General features: G+C 36.8%; 2 protein-coding genes and 2 pseudogenes across 2 annotated transcripts; 2 read left to right on the top strand and 2 right to left on the bottom strand.

The window, feature by feature from the left end:
* Positions 1-387: 387 nt before the first annotated feature.
* LOC132163189 (taxane 9-alpha-hydroxylase 1-like) lies at positions 388-2,820 on the bottom strand (annotated as a pseudogene).
* Positions 2,821-5,531: 2,711 nt separating this feature from the next.
* Positions 5,532-9,038, top strand: LOC132163610 (transcription factor RF2b). The gene is made up of 4 exons (XM_059573962.2): positions 5,532-6,198; positions 7,544-7,676; positions 8,285-8,369; positions 8,522-9,038. The coding sequence occupies exons 1-4, from the start codon at positions 5,615-5,617 to the stop codon at positions 8,887-8,889; spliced, it is 1,170 nt and encodes a 389-aa protein (XP_059429945.2). The 5' UTR covers positions 5,532-5,614; the 3' UTR covers positions 8,890-9,038.
* A 180-nt stretch (positions 9,039-9,218) lies between these two features.
* LOC132163611 (non-specific lipid-transfer protein 1) lies at positions 9,219-10,413 on the bottom strand. The gene is made up of 2 exons (XM_059573963.2): positions 10,037-10,413; positions 9,219-9,927 (listed from the first exon to the last, which is right to left on the bottom strand). Exons 1-2 carry the CDS (start codon positions 10,393-10,395, stop codon positions 9,918-9,920), a joined length of 369 nt encoding a protein of 122 aa, XP_059429946.1. The 5' UTR covers positions 10,396-10,413; the 3' UTR covers positions 9,219-9,917.
* Positions 10,414-14,212: 3,799 nt separating this feature from the next.
* LOC132163276 (non-specific lipid-transfer protein 1 pseudogene) lies at positions 14,213-14,588 on the top strand (annotated as a pseudogene).
* Positions 14,589-16,999: the final 2,411 nt, after the last annotated feature.

The following is a 16,999-nucleotide window of genomic DNA, read 5'->3' as shown; positions in this document are numbered from 1 at the left end:
TTTAAGGAAGATTAATTCGTGTTTGAGTTTGAGTTCTATTAAGGTATGAATATAAAATTATATAGGACAACCATAATATAACTTGTTTAATTAAATAAATAAATCAAATCTCTTAATCCTAATCCATTAATCTTTGTGTTTATTCCTATCGAATAATTTAGAGCAAAGATTCTGAGTTTGAACTTGTTTTCGTCATTCACCTAGTAGTTTAGTTAAAATATTTCACATATTAGGCTCCACTTATTAAATAAGAGTTTGAACAAGTGAGAATAAAGTTTTAAATATTAGTTAAATAATTACATCAATCATTTCTTATCAACTTTAAACATTCATCATATAAAATAAAGCAAGTTTCATCCTCAATCACCTGTGTAACAAGTCATCAATTTAATGCATTGGTTTGATCTTAATTGGAAGGCCCATAGATGGATATGGCATTGGTTGACGGGTAATCACTTCCTCGGGGCTCACTTGTGACCATTCATACATCCTTACCAGATTGTGGATGGTCGTCAGAGTCTCAACCCTTGCAAACTCGTTCCCTATGCATGTGTGGAGGCCTCCTCCAAAGGGAACATAAGCATAGGGAGGGATTGGCTTTGCTGGGTTCTCAAACCGTGATGGATCAAACTCTGTTGGATTCTCAAATCTCATTGTTCATCTGAGTTCCATAGGCCACCCAGAACACCTGCAGAATCATATATACTTGTGAGCTTTACTAGTTTCTTTTTTCTTTAAATAACATGGAACCCTGTCAAGGTGTAGTCAATATATACTAAGAATGCACTGATAAAGTAATGATTAAGTGATTAAATTTATATCTTCCTATCAGTTTAAACTTTTAGAACAACTAGTAATTTAACATGCACCACCCTGTCCGCAAAGACCATATATCGGTTAAGTGAAAATTCTAACGGCCGATTTCGTAATATTATCTAAACGAGTCAATCATTTAAGCTGATGCTAGCAAGCCTCGCTAGTTTATTACAAAGTAATAGTTGACAAGCAAAGATATTGTGGCTAGGCAGTGGCGGATACGTACAAAGGGGTGCTTGCCCCTCCAAAAATTTTTGATTTTTTTTTTCCAAGGGTATTTTTTTAGTTTTATTGACTCTAACCCCTACTCCTCATTCTCCCGCCCCTACTCTTCTTCTTCTACCCCTCCTAATACGAATTCCTAGATCCGCCACTATGGCCGGGGTGAAATTGGGATTTCTGGGATGAAAAACCTTACCTGCCATCCTTTGGGAATGTCATAGCCACCATAGCTGGTATCTTTCAGTGCTTTTCTAAAGCTACCAAACACAGGAGGGATCATCCTCATCAGTTCCTGTGCAACTCGCCATGTGTACTTCATCTTTTGTATCTCCCCCCATGTTAGGTTGTCTTCTTTTCCTTCCCTCTTCTTTACAATGTCCATTTGTTCTAAAGATAATTCAGTAGAAAAAAAAATTGTTATGGCAATCAACCAGAGGAAATATGCCAGATATTGCACTGAAAAATTGGAATAGTTACCTTCTAAAACTTTCCTGTAGATCTCAGGGTCTCTAGCCATCTTCCATATCATCAAGCTTATAAGAATTGCAGATGTATCATGACTAGCAATCATTAAGGTAACATAATTGTCTATAATCATATCATCAGCAATCGGCTGTTGATTTTCATCTCTCAATTCTAGCAAGCAAGACAGAACATCGCTTGAAGGGCTCAAAATCCCCTTTGAAAGCTCCTCCTTTTTCTTTCTCATAATTGGCAAAATCCGGTTCACAATTCTTGACCGGGCTCTTAGGCCTCTCCAGTAAAGAGTGCCAGGAAAGTTCACAGGAAGAGACCAAACTGCTTTGAATGCTAAAGAGAAATCGTCAAACAGTGCTTCCCTTGTGTACTCATCCTTGATACCAAAAAGGATGTTGCTTGCCATACAAAAAGTAAGCTTCTTTATGAAAAGCACAGCCTTAATTGTGTCCCTGTCTTTGGTTTCTCTCAATAATTGGGTCTTGTCCAACTCATCCATCTCTTTGATGCAGTTTTGAAGGCTTTCAGTCTTTAGAAAGGTCATCATTGCTCCTTTTACCAGCCTGTACCTGTGTGGCAAACGAGAATTTAACCGATAACGTACACTACAAGAAAATTGGTCATTAGCAACGACTTAGTGCTAATTGCTGATAGTTGTCGCTAATTTTTTTTTTACCAACGACGACAATATATCATTTTGGGTTTTGAAGTTATTAGTGACGATCCTAAACATTATCAGCGAGCAACGACAATATGACCGACAAAGACCGAATATTTGTGACAATTGATCAAATTATTAGCCACATCTTTTGGACTTTTAAGACCTATTTTATTGTAGTGTAATTGTGTAAATGTTACATATTTTCTAAGATTGTATAAAAACTGATCACTTTTATCTATAAATCGAAATGTCAAACATGTTTGGTGCACTGTTTTGGTACCTGGAACCTGTGAGTTCAAATATGTTTTGCTTTCCAGCAATGGCTGAGAGGGTGCGGGTTGCTTGGCAGCAAGAACATCATTTTCAGCACCAAGTACAAACTTGTTACCAGCTTGACCTATTATAACCAGAGTTGGGGAACCCATTAAGGAGGTTTTGAACACTAACCCATGTTTGGATATCCTTTCTTCTAACCAATCCGAGCCTCGATCTCCTCTTTGAGCTCGAAGAAAGCTCAATGTCTCTCCAATTAAAGGATACCCCAGAGACCCTCCAGGAAGATTTCTGGTTTGACGCTTAGAGAGATATTTTGAAAGGAGGAAAGCTGCAACCAAAGTGAATGCAATTATGAAGAGGAAAGACATCTCTGGTTTTGAGTTTTGCACAATGATTAGGAGACTCCTTGTATAGTATAGCAGACCTCTGACCAAAGAGAAACAAAAAGAATGAGATTCAGACCGGACTAGATCAACTATTCCAACCACAGGCAGAAAAAATATGTCAATGATTGGGACGGACTTATTTAATAAGGAAGCAAAGGTGACGAGATTGAAAGGCATTGAAAAGGATAGAAAATGTAATCTACTGCCAACTAGGAGAAGATGCCAAAGCCTGTGAAAATGCTTAAGGTCTTACAAACCTCTTATAAATCGACGTGATAAGTGCCCTGTGGACTTACAAACAGACGTGTTGGTCCACGCGACATTGTCACTTCAACAACAATCAAATTTAATTGCTTAGTTGCTGACATGACAAGTGATATGTTAATTCACGTAATACTGTCACGTTAGCGACAAAATAAGCGTCACGTGAAGTAGTATATCAATTTGTAAGAAACTTGTAATGAAAGTACTTGTACTACTCTAATAACACTAAAAATGAAAAAGACCGCCCCCTTATCAATCAAAGAATAACTGATTGGAAAAACAGAAATTTTAATAGATTGTCTAATTATTATTCTTACTTTAGAGATTGAGCCTTGACGTGAAGGACACGAAAATATGGCCCTCTGAGTGCGATAAGCAAGGTTTTCAATATAGAATGTATGCTTACCACGGAGGAGCCGTTCAAAGAAAAACTAGAGTAATTTGTTGTATTCATGCAATTGTCCCTTCGATCAGGATTAAGGAAAAGGCCGTGAGTGTGAGTTAAATCCAAAGTGATCGATGTAGTGGGTTCTTGATATTACCCACATGTCTGTCCACAATAAGATCAGTAAGTTGGATTTATCGTAAATTTTAATGATAATAAGGTGTTTCACCACAAGTACTGCAACTAGTTGGGATCCAAAACTACATGTTCTAATAGGTGAGCGGATTGCTCGAGAATTATTCGAACATGTGAGCTTCATAAAATCTTTATTACATTTATTGTTCGCATTACTAATAATTCAAATAACAAAATTGGTAAAATCTCTATCCGACTAGTTGATAGTGTCCACCTCTCTCTGTCTGGACTAGGTGATAATAAATCTTCTTATACATTTATAATTGCACCTCTAAATTGACAGATCCTTTGCCAGTTTGCTATCTTTCTTCCTTTTTTTTTTTTTTTTTTTTTTTTTTGTTCTTCTCATTTTTCTGATAAACCTCAAGAGTTGAATCCAACAATTATCTACCTTTTATCTACGTTTATATATAGCAAAGAGATGGGAAATTGTACGTCCAAACGCGTTGACCTATTTAACACGTCAAAACAAACAGAAATGTCACGTTAGTGACTTCCATGCCATACTGATACTACTATGTAAAATAAGTAATGGAAATTCTCAAATATATCCTTAAAAATAGAAATACATTGAAAAGATGATTGAATCACACCTAAATCAGGTTTTTAAAATGGTTTTAGTACCTTTAAACAATTGATTGGATGACTCCTCATCAGTTTTTTTTTTGATAAAAAAATTTAAGAAAATAAATGAGATTATTCACCTAGCTTAATTGAGGTGGAAGTGTGACATGATAGTCACTATAGGCAAGGTCTTTTTATTGGGTTTGATGTGTAAAATAGAGGACATGAGGGATATTGCGCAACATACATATAATATATATGCCAACAAATACATGGCCAAACAATATTGAGTAGGAGGTTAATTAATAATAGGTATGATAGTTTAACAATACAATAGTATTGTGATGTACGACGTCACTTTAGACTTCTAAATTCAAAGATCCACATGGATCCTGATTGCCTTAGATGGTGGAGAAAACCGAAAAAAGCTGGATAAATCAAGAATTGAAAATGGTAGGAATAAGACATAGCACGTTGAATGTCCTTCTCTAACCAGGTCCAGCCTCCAGCAATTGTTTCAAATTCTGTGGTCCTAGTGTAGTGAGTGCCACTATTGGCCAGTGTGTTCATCTTGAAGTAGTTGATCGAGCTAGGGTAATTGGGTTCCCATTGCTACCACACAATTCATCATATATATTTCTACATTATTTTTCATTTCTGCCATTGTCTAATGGTTTCGTGGAGATAATAGCTAGAGACCATGAAGGGAAAGTGTTAGCATCAATTCATGCCACAAAGTCATATATTCATGATTCTTCTGTAGCAAAGGCGGTGACAGCCCGGAAGGTGATGTAAATGCGTGGGAGATCGATCATGCATTACGGAGAGATGGGAGTTGTTGGAGCATATATGGATATTTGATGAATAATACAAATATTCTTCTAAATAGTTTTCAATTATGGTATGTAGGACATGTAAAAAGAAATGCAAATGAAGCGGCACACAAGTTAGTTAAGACGGGTATTTCTTATTCTTTAAATCAAATTTGAATGAACGGTTTTTTTGTTTTTATTTGTGATATTGTACTTTTTGAGCAAGACGATTGTTCTTGATTTGTGAAAATCTCCAAGTTTCTATATAAAAATTTTAAAAAAATTGCAATATGCATTGAATCAATATAATAATTAAAATTTTAAATTTACAATAAACAACCTAAAAAAGCTATAATCTAAATAAGGGAAGGGCAGTAAAAAGTTAATTTTTTTTTTTGGGGGAAAAATTAATGATGGCATAGAAGAGTAAGATAAGGACCTTCCATTTGTTTATTTTTGTGTTTCTTGCAACGAGGGGGAAAAGAAAACGAAAGAAACGGCATTTGTCTTTGCCGCACACATACTATGGTTTAGACAGAGACACACCCGAGAATAGATGTCAATGTCCGCACAAATGCAAGATCCACCCTCAAACCCTAACCCCAATCCCAATCCCAATTCCAATTCCAATCCTCGCAACAATGCCAATGCCCCTCCGCCTCCTCCTCCTCCTCCTGCAACGACGTCGTCGTCGATGTTCGGGAACATGATGGCCGGCGGGACCCACCACAGGAGGGCCCACTCGGAGGTCAGCTATCGTCTGCCGGACGACATGGCGGATGTCTCTCCGTCCGATCCGTTCGCCGGTGGCGGAGGCGGAGGCGGAGGCGGCGGAGGAGGAGGCGGGTCGTCCACGGCGAGCATGGAGGAGATGGGATCGGAGGACGACCTCTTCTCGACCTACATTGACGTGGAAAAGATTGCGAATCAGAGTGGCGGCGAGGGAAATGGAGGCGGAGGGGGAGGAGAGAAGAGTGGGAGTGGGAATAGGGCGAGGCATAGGCATAGCAGCTCTGTCGATGGCTCCTCCACTACCACGTCGTCCACCGGTGTCTTTGGCGAGATCATGGAGGCCAAGAAGGCCATGCCTCCTGACAAGCTCGCCGAGCTCTGGAGCCTCGATCCCAAGCGTGCCAAAAGGTCCCTCTCTCCATTTTTTATTAAAAAGTTCACAACTTTTTTTTTTTCTTTTTTTTCTAAAGTTTGGAATTCTAGGAAATTGAAAGTTTTTACTCAATATGCTTATTGGGTTGATGTGACTGTGTTGTTTGGTGGCCATTTTGAGATTACATTCTACTTCTGCTGTGAATGATGCCTTTTGGGTTATGATTGTTGCCCAAAGTGATCATCTTTGTTTACAGTTTTTGGAATTTGGAATTTGGTTAGCAACATGGGTCATCGAGTAAAAGAGATTTAGTTCATGTTGATGCTTTAGTAAGATCTCCAAGTTTATACGGAATTAATTGGCCTTGTTAAGTCAGATCTCTCTCTCTAAGCTACAGTTGGATGTCTTTAATTTGGCTGAAAGAAGTATCTTCTTATAAACTTTTGGTGAACACTTGGTGTACATACTTATACACGCATACATATGTATTATTACAACGTTCAGAAGAAATCATTTTACTGATTTGCAATGTCGATCTGTTGGTTTGCAACCTTGAGCATTTTCCTTCACCTTATGCAGGCTGTCTGTCATTTCGTGCTATTTTGTACACAAAAACTGTTTCAAATTTGGGCAATTATTTGCAACGGTTTAACTTGACTTTCTGAGAGCTCGCATTGATAACCATTTCCTTTTGTAGGTCCTCATATATATGTTTATCCTGACAATTTTAAACTATACATTATTAAATCTCTTGTTGCATGGTCAGAGCTTTCTTCTGTGTTTAAAAATCTATTTCTTTCACAAAATCTCTCTGCTATGTGATATGCTAGTTCATTACTAAATTACATAAATTGTGTTTCTAGAGATTTAACCAATTTCTTAGAATCTACATCAAATGCTACGTCACTATTTATAGGGGATGGTGGAGGTTCTAGCACAGCCCACTTTTTCTATAATGGAGAACATTCAGCTGAAAATCCAATAAAAAAGGAGGAAAAAGACACTGTAAGGAGTGTTGTGCTTATTAGAACTAGTGCATTAATTTTGTGTTTGTATTATGAATCTTGAATCCCATGAAGAAATGCCAACTTGTGGAAATTAACAATTTGGAAACACATTGAAATTGACTTGTATTGTCTGGATTCTAGTTGTATTATATAATTTGTAAGTTATGTGCATATATGTGCACATGTCAATCACCATACAGTAAATTTGTAAGTTACACATGCAAAAAGCTCACAAACCCGTCTTGGAAGAAAGAAAAAGCACCCAAACACACACTTGGATACATGTTTCTCTGCAACTGTCAAATGCATTTTCAATTATCCGTAGTCTAGGCATTTTGGGCGCTTGAGCTGACGTTTTGGTTGTTATATATAGGATATTGGCAAATCGCCAGTCTGCTGCCCGCTCAAAGGAGAGGAAGGCCCGCTATATACAAGAACTTGAGCGCAAGGTTCAGACCCTTCAGACAGAAGCCACCACTCTTTCTGCCCAACTCACACTATTCCAGGTCAGTCTTGGCAGTTTCTAGATCTTCTTTCTTTCTTTTTCTTCTCTAGTCATAGTAACATGGTCTAAGCTATTTTGTCCATCACGTGTGGTACAATGGAGCGTGATAAGTCAAGTTATGGTTTCTTTGGATGACATGCATATTTTTGCATGTTAAAAGAAAAGAAAAAAAGAAGATGCATCATAATTATTACCCAAGTTAAAGACCTTGTTTTGCTGCTGCATAATAATTAGGATTTTTCTTGAATGCTGGCAATCTATTTCTGCACTTGAAACATAATTTAAAATAAGATATGCAGCATGCTTCCTGAAGGTGACATTTGTCGTAAGTGACAAAATGAATTTTTGTGATCTATTCTTTTGGTATTTAGTTTCTTCCTGAAAATGGTTCTTCAATTACACAAGATTGTGTCAGTTTATAGCTAAAAAAGAAGACGGTGACCATTTTTTTAACATTATTTTGTTTATTCATTTCTGCTGCAAGCTTTATTCAACGTTAAACCTTCACTTGTTGGATTCAGAGTTCGTTTGCAAATTCACAGACACACTCATACATAGTGTTGCTTAATCAAAGATGATGACCTCTTCACTTCTTTTCTTCATATGTAGAGGGACACAACTGGTTTGAGTAGTGAAAATACAGAGCTTAAGCTTCGGTTACAAGCTATGGAGCAACAGGCTCAGTTGCGTGACGGTATGTTTGATGCTTACATTTATTATTCATGTTGATATATGAAAATAGTTTTGTACTTTCTCTTATGATCTCTCCTAATCAAAATATGTTTATTTGAATGACTTTTCCTGGGCTAAAAGTTTCGTATGAAATTTGTCCGTGATATCATACAGCTCTGAATGAAGCACTGAAGAAGGAAGTTGAGAGACTCAAGATTGCCACTGGCGAAATAATGAGCCCTTCTGAGTCATTTAACTTGGGAATGCACCATATGCCATACACCCAATCAACATTTTTCCCAGTTCCACAACAGCCTGGACCTGCTTGCCACCAGAACATGCAGTTGCCTTTCAGTCATTCCCAATCTAGCATGTCAACTCACCACCAACTGCATCAATCAAATTCTCATCCACTCTCAGAAATGATGCAGAATGATCCACTTGGCCGATTGCAAGGGCTCGACATTAATGGCAAAGGATCATCCATTGTGAAATCTGAAGGCCCCTCACTTTCTGCAAGTGAAAGTAGCACCACATTTTGACACAATCTGGCTGCTAAGCTGCTGACCTGCTGACTTGTTTATGGCACGCCCTCCTAGTAGATTGTTTATAAGCTTGACATCTAGTCATCCAGAGAAGGTACTCTATAATTCTATTATTTATTCCATTGGTGTTAAGGATTGATTCTTAATTGTTTATTCTTAGGGTTGTTCCCCAAAAAGGGGTAGCTCCCTCAGGTTCGGTTGCAATGTTCATCAGTCATTTATTCAATATGGGATTTTGTGTTGCTGGGATGCTAGAACATATGGGAATGAAAGGTCATTCCTATTGGATGTTGGGATGCTACCATGATGTCATCCTTTTTCCTTTGTATCTGGTTTAAATTTGATACCCTGTAAACTTTGTCACTAATTTCTCTTTCTCCCTTTCATGCACCGACTGAAAACAAGATGGCCTCTTTCTCAGTTTGTACCCATTTTTTTTTTTTGGGGTGCTTTTTCCTTCTCCTTTCCCCTGGTATTGCTTTCAATTTAATATTTTCTGAAAACCATGGTCCATGGTCCTCCTTTCAGTTGGCATTTCTAAACCAAGATGTTGAAGAGTTATGATAGTTAGGCTCAAGCTCATTTGCCAATGACTTTTAGAGTTGAAAATGACTCCTCTCTCATGCATGCACACTTTTTATTGAGGATGTCCAGAGACAACGAGTCAATCATGTTGGCATAAGCATCGATTGTTCCAAAGATTATCTTATCAGAAAGCATATAAAAAGTTAAATAGATTGGACACAAAACTCTGCAATTCGTAGACAATATGACATTATATTTCTTGTAAGTTGTAACAGACATAACAGCATAGTATGTCTGAATTCTGATATCCATTTTCATTCTGATGGACCCCATGTATATTCCTTTTTTCATGTAATGAATATTATCTTGCCTAGAAAAAAGAAAAAAAAGACAACAGCATTGTGCTTTAATACACGGACGGACGCTAGCTTCCCTGGAGCTTTATTTTCATCCATATTTTATTAGAAAATGCACTAAGCTAAGTGCATACAATGTTGCACCTAGTCCACCCTGCAAAAGAGATCAAGATCAAATTCATAAAGTTAGTATGTTTAATCATGTCAAAATTTAGAGAGAAGATTAATTTACAGATAATCCCGGCCAAAGAAAGAAAATTTACTTGGAACAATCAGTAGTGGGTGTAATTTTGTAGGGACAAGTAGTCCCACATGCCTCGGGTAGGGTGCCAACTAGGTCGTAGTTGATTCCAGGGATGGGTTTAAGACCATTCATGATGCAGCTGCATGCAGCTCTGTCATCTGCTGTGCCATTGGAAGCAGCATTGAGTGTTTTTATGCCCTCACAACAAATCGTTGGCACCGTCCCTCCGATGATCGCATAGGGGATGCATGGGGTGAGTAAGGTTGTGATCTCAGCACATGTTAGAGATGCATCAACGTGTTGATGAGCAGCAGCCACCAACATGCATACAAGCACTGTTGTGTATGCCACCTTAAAAGCTGCGAAGCTAATTGCCATCTTAGCAATTTTGTTCTCTCTCACGTACTAATTAAGCCTTTGCTTTTCCTTTGCTTTATTTCTGGGTATGGGGGTTTATATAGAGTGCCAACAATGGTGGAGGCCTCGACTGTTGCCGTCTAGGTCTCTAATGGCTGCGTGAAAACTGAAGCTGGGCCAGAAGATTTTTGTTCAATCATGATGGTTGTTGGCAAGAACATCCAAAAATGCTTCTGGACCTTCATGTGGAAAAAGGAGTTTCGTGAGTTGATCATGTAACTACATGTTGAAGATGGAAGATTATGCTAGGGGAGGAACTTGTCATTAACGGGCCTTGATTTGCGGGGACTTGGTTTCCGAAAAATGAATCACCTGAATAAAAGTATGCCTAAAACAAAGTTTTTTTTTTTTTTTTCAAACCTAAAATGGTAGGCAGGGGCGGCTAAATAGGGTTACTCTATTTGGTAGTGACTATAGTAGTACTTTACTAAAAACTGCTCAGGAGAGGTCTATATGGTGGGAACTACATGCGCTTCTTCAATACCAATTGAGTCTTAATATGTGTCCAACCACTTCGTACATTTCCAATTTTTTTTACAAATTGATGTTACAGTTCATAATTAGTGAAATAATTAAGAGTGTATGGTTGATAAATCAATCACTAACTAATCATTTTATCAATTAGAATTGTCACGTCAATTTGTTTTAGACTTGATAGTAAAAGTTATAGTACTCCTACACACCGCACTCATTCATAAATTGTCAAATCATACTAAATGTATTTGGGATGTTCAAGTTCCAACAGATCAATATCAATCTTTCCTGGCGGCACCCAATGCTCCAATTTTTCCGTCTCATTTTCTTGGCAATCAAAAAGAACACACAATACTTGACCAAAACACAATATTCATTTCTCTGTACGACTACTTTTAGATTTGACTGCTCTTGTAATCAATGCAACATCTGATGTTATCGAAAATGATATCCCAAGTATGATGATGAAGCACATGAAATCTTCAGCTTGTGGTTTGAATGGTTCAAAGTAATTTTGTCCGAAGATTGAAAAAAGAGTTCCATGAGAGGATTCAAGAATGTGGAAAAATGAGTTTCGTGAGTGAGTTGATCATGTAAACTTCGTATGCTGACATGGTTAATGGTTATCAACATGTTGAAGATGGAAAGATTATGCTAGAGGATGAACTTGTTAATTACTAAGCGGCCTTGATTTGCGGGAGACTTGGATTTCTGATAAATGAACCCTTCAATAAAAATATGCTTAAAGAAAAATTAATTGGACTTGTTGAGCATTCTTTTCATACCATTTGGTATTACTCCTCGTCATGAAACAAAATGTTTGGGGTACTACAATTTTTATAAAAAATAGACGTAACAGTTTATAATTGGTAAAATGATTAAATGTTGCATGGTGAACAAATCAATCACTAACATTTTACTAATTATGAATTATCTCGTCAATTTGCAAGAAATTTTGTAGTAAATGTTCGTAAATAGTCAAAACAAGTGTCAATCAACATTGGACATGTTGTTTCCGTGTGCAATTATTGATGAACAATATAGAATCGAAAAGAGAGAAAAATTAAGAGAGAGAGAGAGAGAGTCGAAACACAGATTTAATATAGTTTGGCAATTTGCCTACGTTCACAGAGAGGCGGCTATATTTTTCTCTTAATGATCCAGGGTTACAACACAACATATATATAGGAAAAAACCCTAAACCCTACTTATACGAACGTATTAAAGAAATTTTCAAAATACCCCGTCCCGTACCCCGTCTACTTGGCCTTTTACTGATATTAATATAAGCCACTAGTTTCAACAGAATCAAATACGCCGCCTAAGGACAAGTGTTCAAATTCGATGGAATGTTCAAGCTCCACTTGGCACTTTGCGGAGTCTTTATTGCAATGTGTCCACCCACAAATCAACCAAATATCAATCCTTAGATTTAGTTTGGAGGATAACCGCCAATCATTTTCTGAAGACATCCTCTTTACTTCGAACTTCTCTTCCTAGGTTTTAACTTCTACCCTAATTAGAAAAATTAATTAATTAACCACTAGTTTCAACAGGATCAAATACGCCGCCTAAGGACAAGTGTTCAAATCCGACTAGTCGTATATGGAATGTTCAAGCTCCACTTGGCACTTTGTAGAGTCTTTATTGCAATGTGAAATCAACCAAATATCAATCCTTAGATTTAGTTTGGCGGATAACCGTCAATCATGTTTTGAAGGCATCCTCTTTACTTCGAACTTCTCTTCCTAGGTTTTAACTTCTACCCTAATTAGAAAAATAAATAAATTAATTAAAAAAAAAAAATCTTCTTCCCCATAATTTCATTGCAAATCTACTCCAACATCAAGTCCGTTTGAGCACTAGAGAGTCTAGGTCAATACCAATGTTCCAAAAAGAGAACGAAGAAATTAATTGATGTGGAGAATAATTTTGGTGAAATTAAAAATATGATGATAAAATATACAAAATTCAAAAAATTTGGGTTTTTATAAGAAATTGCCGTGGTTATAGATGGTTGTCGAAATGGGGTTTGGCAGTACTGTTGTTGGACTTTGTGCTGGATTGAAACATGATGAGATGAGGACAGAAGAGTTAATAAAGATAAGAATATATACATTGCGTAAAAGGCTATTCAAGAGGTTTCTTAACGAGACACGTTACATGCACATTTGTTGTACGTATGTGATTTATCTGTTTTTGTAAATTAATTATTAAATTTATAAGATTTATAGGTGAATTTTACATATTCATACGGAGTAATGCTATAAGTTTTTTTATAATCTTTTTAAAGTAATCTCAAATGTGATGTAATTTTTAAAATCACCGTTGAATTTAAGATATGATTTCTTAACTTTTGATCTATTGGTAATTTTAAAAGCCACATCAAATTTAAAATGACTTTAAAAAAACTCTAAAAAAACTTATAACATTATACTCTTTAATTCGTTCAATTGGATAAGTAAAAAAATTTGGATCTTGAGTATTTCTTAATAGATATTAGATATGTACAAAAAAGATATCTTAATAGATGTACAAAAGATATGTAAAAAAAAAAAAAAAAAAAATCTTCTGACTGATATGCCTGAAGTTTATCTTGCCAACCAATAGAAAAAATCTTCTGACTGATAAGTCTGACTTTTCATGCAGCCCAATATTAGTCTAATAGTCTTAGACAGCAACGGTTGAAGCTTCCACCAATTGTTGGCATTACCTATAACGGCTCTGAAAAAAACGTTAATCATTATATTACTTTTAAAAATATTAGTTAATTTAAATTTTTTTAAAAATTATTTATAAAGCCAAATTTTACCTAGTAAGTAACAAATCATCCACTCTATATTGGCAAATCATCTTCCAATTAAAGAACCCAAGCCATACAAATTAACTCCCCCTCAAATCCATTCATAATATTCTTGTCAGGATCATATTATGAGTGTCTTTTCATAAACCATACACTTTATATGACAACTTATATTCAGATATTCTCAATACAAAATCAGTGTGTTATACCCTCTCTCCTTCAACCTACATGCATGTTTTTTTATAAATAATATGTTGTACATGCACTTGTTTGGTTTGTATTTTACATTAAAAAAATATAAAAATATTACTTAATATATTTAAGTGACCAAGCACATTAACTTTTAATTAGTTTATTTGATTCGATCTTTTAGTACGTATTTTTCTCCCTAACACCACTCGCCCTCTCTATATAAGGCGTAGATACCCGTGTTGTTGTCCCATAAATAAAGCTAAGAAAGGCTTAATATTTTTAGTGCGTGTGAGTGTGAGAGAGATCGAACAAAATTACTCCCATGGCAAAGTTCGTGGCTTTAACGATGGCATACACAACAGTTGTTATTGCATGCATGTTGATGGCTAATTCTCATCATCATGTTGATGCATCAATAACGTGTGCGGAGATCACAACCTTACTCACACCATGCATCCCCTACGCGATCACTGGAGGGAACGTACCGACCGTTTGCTGTGAGGGCTTAAAAATAACAGATGCTGCTTCCAACACCGTAGAAGAAGAAAGAGTCGAATGTAGTTGCATCCAGAATGGTCTTGCACCCATCTCAGGAATCAACTACGATTTCGTTGCCGCCCTTCCCGACAAATGCAACCATACTGCTCCCTACATAGTTACACCCACTACCGACTGTTCCAAGTAATTAAATCTATCTATCTATCTATCTATATATATATATATGCCCTCTTTTTTGTCTGAATTCTTTAGTATGACATGATTAAACATGCTAATGTTATGAATTTGATCTTTTTGCAGGGTGCCGTAAGTCGCCTTTTTCTAATAAAATATGGATATGAAAATAAAGCTCCAGTGAAGCTAGCTAGCGTCGACCGTCCGTGTGTTAAAGCACAATGCTGTTGTGTCTTTTTTTTTTTTTTTTTCTTGAAAGATAATATTTCATCACATGAGATCCAGCAGAACGAAAATGGAGCTCAGATATATGTAATACTATGTTGTTGTGTCTGTTATAAGGAATATAATGTCATATTGAACTTGTTATATACGAGCAACACCACTTAATTCTACGTCTGCGTTCTTTGTGTTTTACGATGAGATAATCTTCTTTGAACAATCGATGCTCACGCCAACGTACAACATTGACTCGTGGTCTCTGGAAATCTTCAATAAAAAGTGCATGCGAGAGAGAGAGAGAGAGAGAGAGAGGAGTCATTGAGAAATGAGCTTGAGCCTAACTCATTACTAATTATTTTATCAATTATAAATTATAGGACTCCTAATTGCACTCATTCACAAAAACTCAAGGCAGGTGTCAATCAACATTATTGAACTAGGCGTGACCCCGCCTAATCATATTTGGGATGTTCAAGCTCCCAACAGAATATCAATCGATCTTTAATTTTAGGTACCCAATATTTTGGCATTGTTTGGTAAACACCTCATCATGTTCAAATGCTGTTCATCATGTAGTTGATTATGTAACTACATCTACATGTTCACAGTCGCATGGCATGCTTATCAAAATGGAATATTATCTTGTTCTTAAGCGGCAGCTGAGAATAGTAAATTAATATCATATCTCATAAACGTATGGCTAAACTAAGGTAATTCCTTTCAAGCCACCCTGATTGTATACTCCTTCTATGGTAAAAGTAAATTAGATTATTCTAATTTTTATCGTGGATTTTTTTTTTTTTTATGAAATGACATAGCATTTCATAATTAGTGAAATGATTAGATGTATTAATGTATATAGTTGACAAATCAATCCTTAACTAATCATTTTATCAATTATTAACCATCAAAGTCATAACATCCCTAACAATAATCATTCACAAATATTCAAAATAAGTGTCAATCAACATTGGACCAAACGCGTCGCCTACGAACAAGTACTGTTCAAATCCGACTAGTCAAATTTGGGATATTTAAGCTCCACTTGGTACTTTGCTAAGTCTTTTATTGCAATGAGTCCACCCACAAACCAACCAATTAATATCATAATATCAATCTTCATCATTTTCTGAAGACATCATCTTACTTCCTACTTCTCTTGCTAGGTTTTAACTTCTACCCCTTGCAAATCTACTCCATACATCAGTCCCCAGAAGAAAAGGAGGGGGGGGGGGGGGGGGGGGTCGTGGTTATAGATTTTTCAGGCCATCGATCCTATCATTTTGAATTTGCCATGTGTCATGCATAAGATATATCAACATACATACATTTCATTCATGGGAACAAGCTATACAGATAATGTACACAATATATAATTCATATCCTATGCATCCACATCCCTAACTTTGTATAACGTTGTTAAAGTATAGACATTGAGGCAGATCTTCAATAATCCATGGTACAGTAATTTAGACAATAAATATTAAGGGGTTGTTTGTTAACCCCTCTTGTACTGTAGCCTTTTCCACGGCACTGTAGCTTCAACTTAGCGCCGAAGACAATTGAGAAAAGCAGTCAAACTGCACGCTGCACGCTGACTATTTTACCCCTTTCTTATGCTAGTCAATGACTATCTTGTCCCTTCAAAACACCCACACAAAAAGCTTGCTGAAATTTCTCCCCCCCCCAACTCACAACACAGTGTGCAGTTTCCCCAATACTAGCAACACTCACCCCTTCACAAAAAATATACCCAAATTTTTGTGAAGGGGTTCTTACAGCACAGCGAGAAGCTTCATCTTCCCCAGCAACACCCACTCCTTCCTCCTCCTTCCATCTCCTTCCTCTTTCCCCCATTCTCTGTGAATCGTTTATATAGGAAGAAATGACGATTTGCAGAAGAAGGGAAAAATAGATTGGGGACGAGGAACAGTGCCTCCGAGAGGGAGCTCAGAGTTCGTTTGTGTGGAAAAACAAATGAGGGAGGAGGGAGAGGATGAAATGACGAATTGCGGAAGAGGGGAGTTTTGAGGGAGCTTGGGGACGATGAACAGTGCCAGCGAGAGGGAACTCAGACCTTGGGGATGAGGAAGCGTGAAGAGTCGTTGGTTTTCTATTTTTCTAATATATGGGCTTATTTGTCATTTACCCCATTGGTTCTCCAACACAACAAGCGCAGCAGGTGGGGGCCTTCGGTCAATC

Source organism: Corylus avellana, chromosome 8, assembly GCF_965113065.1.
Source record: "Corylus avellana chromosome 8, dhCorAvel1.hap1.2, whole genome shotgun sequence".
Taxonomy (NCBI): Eukaryota; Viridiplantae; Streptophyta; class Magnoliopsida; order Fagales; family Betulaceae; genus Corylus; species Corylus avellana.
Note: the sequence above shows the minus strand (reverse complement) of the source record. Positions and strands in the feature narration are given on the sequence as shown.